This window comes from Scomber scombrus, chromosome 6 (genome assembly GCF_963691925.1).
Source record: "Scomber scombrus chromosome 6, fScoSco1.1, whole genome shotgun sequence".
NCBI lineage: Eukaryota > Metazoa > Chordata > Actinopteri > Scombriformes > Scombridae > Scomber > Scomber scombrus.
Window position 1 is genome coordinate 15895931 of NC_084975.1, and position 9278 is coordinate 15905208.

The window sequence follows — 9278 nt, forward strand, 5'->3', positions numbered from 1 at the left end:
AATAGATAAATATATCAAAAAGCTCAACATCTCAGTTACACAGGTATTAAAACTCCTGCTTAATTATTTTTTTTTAGCAACAGATATTTGATGAGCAAAATTGAATGCATATAATTTCAGCTGTACAGTATTTAAAGAAGTTATGGTTCACATATTGCATCAATACAATTTAACCTTCCAGAGCTACTTCTGTACAATGTCATATGCGCTCCAATCACAACTGGGCCTCTATAACTTCCTATAATTCAATGGTGTCACTGCAAACACTCAAAGCATCAATTTGTCTGCACACGTTGACAAACTCTGCCTGTACAGCCACATCCCATTCCAGCTGTTTGCTCTCACTAAGGTGTTTAGTGCCTGCCAGTCGACCAGATCCCTGGCTGTCCTGTGAGGCTAAGCTTAGGGTTCGGTAACGCCTGTGGTAAGAAAGGTGGGGGATTGCTCTTGGAAGGTTGCTCTGAGTAAAGTGTTGTCCTCTGTTGGCCCAGGAATGTGATCGCACCTTTCCTATCTCCTTTGGTTTGCTGCACAGGCCCTGGGTTGAGCCAGAGACACTCCCTTTCCAATCTAGTTGCTCTGGTGACGTCGGTGGTTTATTATGACACGTCAAAGAGCCATGAGGCTGAGAAGGTATTGAACTGGACAAGGCATTCTCTTGATCCATGTCTCCACAGGAAGACGTTCGGTATAAGGCGTTTTCCACAGAGCTGGACCCTTGCTTTGAGGTCCCTTGGCTAGGAGAGGTCAAAGAAAGGCTGGAAGAGGTATGGAACAGTCTTGGCAAACCAAATATACTGTGAGAGAATAGAGATTCACTGAACAGAGCCTGATCAATGCTGCGGGACAAGTCAATGGGAGATGGGGGCCGCAGGTCCACAGTAGAATCAGTCTCTAGACCTATGCTATCTAGTGAGGAGACCTGAGACTCTGCTGCATTTTTGGGCTTGTGCGGAGGGCTTGGAGGTGTAAGTAGAGGTTGTACAGCAGTCCGGGTTTGGCTGAATTTGGGGACACAGTCAGTCCCATTTCCAGGAGGATCCACCATGGAGCAAAGAGGGAGACCCTCTGACTGTACCTTAGAGATGACATCACACACCACCTGCTTTTCTTGTTTACCCTGGGACCAGGAATCATGAGAAGAGAGGACAGGAGAATTTGGACTGCCCTGAGAGGGCATGGTGAGCCCTCGGGAAGGGGAACTGCAGGATAAACGGGACCACGAACCAGGCCGGGGATGAGTTATGGTCTTGATGGAGTTGTTGTGACAGAATAGAGGGTGTGTGCCAATTAGAGACAAACCTAGACACACTCCAACCTCACAGAGCCTACAGCCTACCTGGTAGCCCCACCAGGGCCAGGGCTGGAACCCATAACCATCAACCCCACCCAAACCAAGGGCATGCAAGATTGCATAGAGCTGTAGGCCTCCACATCCTAACAAACCCAACGAAGCCCCTACTCCAGCACCTGCTGCCCTGCCCCAGTCTTCCACCTTGGCAAAGGGGCAACTTGCAGGTCGCATCACTTCGGGAGATCCTCCACTCTCTCCATTGTCATTCAGCCTATAAATGTGTTTAGTATCAACTTGTATTAAGCAGTAAAAGATGAGGTAGGAGCATGAAAGAAAAATGGTGAGGCATACAAACACACCCTGGGGGATTAAAAGAATCATAATTGGGAGGGTGTGGAAGAACTGGAGCATGCCAACACAACCTAGAGAGACTCCAAAATGCAACAGGGACATCCACAGTAATAGGCAAGGTTTGGGCAAGGCTGAGAATGAAGTGGAAATAGCAAGTGGAAGTGAAAGACGCATACGTGAGTGCAGGGAAAGAAGGAGGAAGGCCAGGGAGAAGGCAGAGATCAAACAGGGGAAGGGAAGCTGAGAGAGCAGCAGAAAGCCAATAGGGGGAAGGCGATCTTGATGACTGTAAGCATCATAAAGCAACGAAAAAGCTTGTGTCCCTGCAAATGCTAGCAGGAACAAGTGCAGCAGAGCGAAGTAGAGGCTTCCTGAAGGACATCGCAGGGGCAGGCCTAGCAGGCAGACCACAGAGATTAGTCCAAACACACTAAAGACAGATCCTAAGCCATAGATGTGTGCTTCCCAAGCAAACCCCCATGTGGCGAGGGCAGAGTTCCAGTCCGAATACAGAGGGATGGAAAGGGCAGGGCTGAGAGCCAGTGAGGGGCGCAAAGACTCATTAGGGGTGAAGTCATCTGGGTAAATGGGAGTCCAGGACTGGTTTGATGTTTTACAGGGTGTGGCTGATGTGTCGATGTTACCATCAAGAAGGAGAGTGCTACTGGCCTTTGAGACCTGCCCGTCATCATCCTTGGAGTCATCTGTAAAACGAATACAACAGAATAACATATTACTAATGTATTCGTTGCGTTGATAAACAAAATAAAAAGTGGTTTCAACTGGCAAATACATTAAAGAACAATAAACCAATATTTCATGAATATTTTTGATTGAATGGATTTAATAATCAATGTTTAAAATGATTTTAAAATGTAATAAAATTACTTAATGTAACATTAACATGAACTTTCAACAAGAGACACATATCAGTTTGGGTCCTGTGTTAATCAGCAATTTTGATAATGGTGGCATTCATTTATCCATGACACCAACATAATAATCTAAGTAATAAACATAGGCTTAAGCACTTTGTATATTTACTGTCCATAAAGAGAGCATGGTAGAATCTGCTGTGTGTGAAGTTAATCCATTATAAAACAGAACAGGCTTCTAACTGGGAATCTATAACTGGGTCACAGAGAGAGTGGAAGCATGAGCAAGTGTATGTGTATGTGTTCGTGTGTGAGGTCGAGAGATGTGTGTTGATTAGCCAGTATTGACCTCATTGTTGCTCTCATTTTGTGAGGCTATTATTAAGCATGGTCAAGGGGTTTAATCGTGCAATTGTTAATGTTACACTGTTTCAACAGGAACCTGCAGAGAACCTGTTTAAATTTCATATCTGACAGTGCTTGTATGACCCATAAATAATGAAAGCAACTCGGAGTAAGCTGTATGAAATCCGCTGGTTATAAATGGAACGTGTCCTATATCTGGTCATCCATTGGTGGTAAAGTCATTGTGTCAATGCAGAAACAGCAAACAAGCAGTAGGATACCTATTAAAGGATTTTCACTGTGTTCACTAGCAAATGTATTCATATGCTGGCAAGTCGGTAGGACATCCTCTTTTGGCAGAATATTGGGTACAGTTCATTAAAAATAAACTGTTTCTGGTATTAAATGCTTGGCAGCTTTTGGTTTTCACACAAATCTGTCAAAACCCTCCTTACCCTCAACGCTTGCGGACACAACACATCATTTACTTTGACAAGTGAGTGCCATTGTGTGTGTGCAGTGTATGCTGTATGTGCAGGTGTGCACCACATTTCTATTAAGATTGCTTGTAATGAACACACACTGCAGTAAAAATTAAATATTTATTTTCTACATTAACCAGTAAATATATGACTGAGAGGGAGAATTCCTGATAAAAGAAATGACAGAGCAAGACAAGGGAGAGAGGGTTAGGTGAAGAGTGAAAGCTTGGGGGAATGTAGTGATGCAAACCACTCTGTGAATGTAAAAAAACTTTGTCTGCCAGCAGAATACATATCACAAACACTGCAGTCACAAACAGACTGTGAGTTTTGTAGATTTCTTTAAGCAATTTAATCAGGTAACACATAAACTATTATTCACAATCAGTCAGAAGTGAAAAGTATTTTGAGTGATTGGACTGTTTGGTTTACTGAATGATAGATGCTCAAAATGTATTATATTTCATTCATGGAAAATGTATCAGACTCTTACCTTCTTCTGTCTCCATGACAGCTCCTTTTTGTTGAATATCATCTACATTATTTACACCAAGCCCAGTTCCTTTCACTGGGAGAGTATCCTCCTGTATTTTCCCCTGTGTGTTAACAGAAGAGCCCGTAGTCCATCCCCAACTGCCAGTAGCTACGGATGGAGAGTTGTAGTCAAGGCTGGTGCCAGGTCCACTGGACAGTGGTGAAGTGGAGTCTTGGTCTGATCTGTCTGATGGAAATGAGCCAGACAGAAGGAAAGGTGGATGGCTATCAGGAGTTTCATTCCTCCTTGTTGAGAAAGTTGTGTGATTCTCTCCAGTGTGTGTGGGATGCAACATAGATCCATTTGTGGTCAAGGTACTGGTATCAGCTGGCTCAAACTTAAACATTTTTTTATTAGGTTGTGTTCCTTCTGATGGTTGGGTGCCCTCCTCAAAGGTAGTATCTTCTGCAGCACTATCTGTAGGTCTGGATGTTATATGTCCCTTCTCATTACCATATAACAGCGATGTCTCTGAGCTCTCCTGTATATCAGTGTATTCACCAATAACCCCTTGTCTATCAATTTCCTCAGATGACGATAAGGGCCAAGTTATTGGTAGACCCAGCGAATCGATACTCTCAGGTAAAAACATGGCATTCCCTGGTGTTAAACCAGATCCATGAGGTCTTTGTGAGGGCTGTGCAAGATTCTGCACCTTTGTGTCAGTGTCTGGTTGTTGTGTTTCCTTCACATTTTCTCCAGTTAAGACTGTGACATGAAATGAGAGAGGCAAGGAGAGGGGGAGGAGAAGATAAAGATTCCACAGAGAGAGCATGGTGAAGGTCCGTAAACTTCACTGCAAAAAGTCACATGCTGTAGGTTTTGGAGGGTCCGATTACATGTTTGACAGATCTGAACCTCAGGTCTCAGGTGATCTCATGCTTAAAACACCTGTAGGAAAAAGACAGAAAAATCTCATTCAAATACCAAAAACATACCAATGAGGTATATGAAAACAGTACATTGAAAAACCACTACCTTTATTCATATGACACACACACACACACACACACACACACACACACACACACACACACACACACACACACACACACACACACACACACACACACACACACACAAACAACAAACATTAGAGCGCAGGCATCTATTTATAATAACAGCACATTAGGATACATAATTACAGTACTGCTCCATTTCTGGTATTCGCTCTCATTTCAGTGTTTCTTACCTCATCAATAGCCCAGTCTGCTGCAGCCTCTTTAAACATATATGCTGCTCTGTACTGCATGCCTGCAGTCTCTCTGCGTAGCACTCTGTGTTCTCTCATACTCACTGTGCTGTGCCCCTCTTCTCTCCATCAGACAGTCGACACATGGGACAGACCCCACCTCCTCCAGACAACCCCTGCTGTCCCACACTCTACCGCTGCTCAGATCTGACAGTGAGTTTGCCTATTTGTTTCCCATTTTACTAAATCTACGGCATCATCCACACCACACTGAGTATCATCTCTGTTATTGTTGCTTAGGAACCTTACTGCTGTCTCTGTTCCCCATACACTCACTGACGTACAGTATGAGATTTTTGTTTGAGCGTAGAACGAAAAAAGAAGACAGGAAAGGAAAGGGGGAAAAAGGAAAGGAAAGGCATAAATATGTCATGGGGGCCAATGACACTCATCAACCAACAGGCAGGCTGTACCCTGCACTCAACTAACCAGCACTACAGATCAATACATGGTATTGAGTTTAATTTATAGCTGATGCTGTGCCCTCCTCTTAAAGTAGCCATGACATCCACAGCAGTTTGAAACATGTCACATCAGCAGATGAAGCAAAATATTCCCTTTGAATAGCATATGCATAATGCATTAAATGGTTACTTGTGTGCATATGTATATATCTATCTATCTATCTATCTATCTATCTATCTATCTATCTATCTATCTATCTATCTATCTATCTATCTATCTATCTATCTATCTATCTATCTATCTATCTATCTATCTATCTATCTATCTATCTATCTATCTATCTATCTATCTATCTATCTATCTATCTATCTATCTATCTATCTATCTATCTATCTATCTAGCCCTAGCGGATGCACTGAATAAAGAATTGCTAACTTAAAATCCCTAATCACCACTCATGTGACGTTGCTACGCCAATTATTGTGGCAAGAGCTTTTTGATAAGTTTTGTCTCTCTAGTGGTGGCATGGTACTCACTCTCTTTATTTTTTACTTCTTTCACTATTACCAGACTTGCTCACATGCTTTTTTTTACCCAATGGGGAAAATCCAGTAGCCTCGTGGCCTAATTCAATTCCCTTGGATGGTTCTAAAATAGACACTGAACCACATACCTTTGGATGTAGAGAGTTTAAAGCACAGTCACACATTATATACTGTCTGGCTGATGTAAGCATCTGAAAAGTTCTGCTTTAAACTCTCTTCTGACCACATCTGAATTAGCAGAACACAGGCAAATGTACATTGATTCTTCTTCCATCCAATAAAATTGGATAAATAGGGATCAAACTGCATCACAAACAAATCTGTCAAACATATATTTAGAACATAATGAGGATACAAAAGCTGATCCTACATGCCAAGAATAATGCTGGCTGTGACAGCAAATACCGCAGCCAATAATGAAGAGGGCAGTTTACCAACTCTTAAATATCCTCTTGTCTCTACGCCATCTTCTGTTCAGAGGGTAAAAAATGCTCTGCTCATAACTGATTCACATAAGCACAGTTGAAAAAAGACAGTGAAGGCCATTTCAGATCATTTAGACAGTCAGTCAGTGGTGAAGATAGTAACTTCCCGAGGGGTGTGATTAACCCGCTGTCTGATGAGGACACAGGAAAGCACCAACCCAGCCGTTAATAAGGGGACTGAAAAGGAACAATGGCAGGCCAAACATATGAGCTCAGTAAGGGACATGGCCAAATTATTGCCGCCTCACACTTGCTATCTAAATTCATTGGGCAACTGGTTTCTGTTTAGACAAGTCATCCACCAACAAGACAAAGTCAGCAGGGACTGGGGTCCAGCTGGGAATGTGGACATTCAGGACAAGACACAGAAACAAAGCAGCACAAGCAAAGAGGGGGCCTTTGAGTAAAGGGCAAAATGGTATACTTTAAGTATAATGACATATTTAGCACTGCAAAACATGCCCATGCAAACATAGAAAACCCCCTACATGACTTGAACTTTTTGAGGTCACTCTTGCCGGTGCTGGACCTTGAACCTTGAAAATCATTGCGCTGATAGAGGATCAATGTCAACTTTTTAACAAACTGTTGATATGACACTGAAAATGCTAGAGACTAAACAATGTACCATAAACACATACCTGCACTGATTGTACTGTTCTATCATTTTTTTTTTTAAATTATGAATTCAAACAATGAGTACATTTGAATATTCACAAAAAAATACAAAATTAAATAACCTATAGATAGGCTTTATGAATAGGCTTTATGAATCATTAATAAAGGGTTTCACATTTTCTAAGTCAACAAGTATGCTGTTATATTTGATAGGTCATTAATGAAAAAAATGAAAGTCTGCAATTATAAGTATTATTAAATTGATTTTCGTTTGGATGTCCTGCAGCCCTTTCCATTGCTTGCTTATGACTTCTCAATCATTTATAAATCATTAGTAAATAATTTATTTAAACTAATTAACCCATTAACTAATTCTTATAAACCCTTTATAAAGGGTGCCTTATCAGAAAGAGGTGAGCTACCCAGTGTTATTAACTCTTTTAACACATTAGGCTATAGCCTTCCACTGGCACACTATCGATTCCTGCATGTTATGTAACAATGATTTATCTCTTAGGGAAAAGACAACAATAGCCTTGTTCTTGTGGTCACCTTTTAACTCCCTCAATATAGTGTTTACTGTTGAGTCTCATGTAGACCTCAGTTTTTAATATGAACACAAATTGTATAAAGAGCAACAATATGTTATGCCTTATGAATGGGTTAGTTAGTTTAGATAGATAGATAGATAAATAGATAGATAGATAGATAGATAGATAGATAGATAGATAGATAGATAGATAGATAGATAGATAGACGGGCAATTAATACACATTAAATTTAGGAATGAGGCTGAAGTTGGCTTCCGATTGGAATTTCCCGGTCCACCTTAAAAGTCGCATAACACCTGTAGATGAAATGAGAATGATCAGTAGAGTGCAATTGTCCTAAATTTTGAGCATTTTAGCTGTAGCATATTTTCCTTATTGTCCTTACTCATGGTAAACTGCTTTTCAGTCTTATTGCTATGTCTGCCTATTTGCTGTGGTCTTATCTGCTCAGTATTAAAAAGTATACAAATATACGATGACTTTAGCCACAGGACACTAAAATTTTAACTTGCAAATTAAAAATCTTAATTGGACATCACAATGAGTTAATTACTGATATTAGCTTTACATCAGATAACACTGTTAACACTCTTTATATAAATGGTATTGATATCCTGTGTAAAAAATGCACAAATAAACATATCAGAGAATGTTTCTATAATGCTAGGAAAATAACACCATGAGGGAAATTTTTTTTGGAATGCTATTTTTGTGGATATTTATTGGCACAAGGCGTGGCTTGTTGTGTCACAAATAAAAAAAATACTACATAACATATACCCATCTAACATATATATCTCAAAATTCGTTGACATCGATAACCAATGTACCTTTTGTAAATCTGAACCTGAAAGTGTAACTCACTTGTTTAATGGTTGCTCATATAGCAGTACATTATGTAAAGAACTTGAGAGCTATATACTGTGCAAAACACATAAATTCAACGTTGAAGGGAAGAACATTATTACTTATTTCAGATTTCAAAGAAAATAAATTATGTACTATTGTCAATCTTTATATTTTATTAGGAAAATTTCACATCCATAAATGTAAATTTAGTTGTATTTGATTGAAGTTGATAATTATTTTAAGTCTCTTAAGTTAATTACAAATAAGAAATGTATCTCAATATGGATATTTTCAACCAAGCTGTCACAAATACAATTTTCATTTTATACGGAAGATTATGAAGACTGTCACACCAGGGTTTTGTTTTTCTTTCTTTTTTTCTTTTTCTTTCCTTTGTCTCTCATATTATTACTTATGACCCTTGTTATGACTTCACATGACTGTAAACCATGTTGTTGCTATAACTGTGAACTGGAATGACTATTTTTTGTAGTTTGTACATTGCAAACTTCAATAAAGTTTTGGGGGGAAAAAAGCTTTACATCAGATTACACCTGGTATGTAGCCTTGTAGTGTTGTAGTGTTCTCCTGTTATGCATAGCTGCTCGAAGGAGGGCAGCAGTGAAATGCGGCGGACAGGCGCTAAGACAGTACACTGATCAGATGAAGGAGACGGAGCGAGCAGGCAAGA

General features: G+C 40.2%; 1 protein-coding gene across 1 annotated transcript; it reads right to left on the minus strand.

The window, feature by feature from the left end:
* Window positions 1–238: 238 nt before the first annotated feature.
* On the minus strand, window positions 239–4657 carry prrt4a (proline rich transmembrane protein 4a). The gene is made up of 3 exons (XM_062421491.1): window positions 4336–4657; window positions 3841–4068; window positions 239–2349 (listed from the first exon to the last, which is right to left on the minus strand). Exons 1-3 carry the CDS (start codon window positions 4655–4657, stop codon window positions 239–241), a joined length of 2661 nt encoding a protein of 886 aa, XP_062277475.1.
* Between the last annotated feature and the right edge of the window lie 4621 nt (window positions 4658–9278).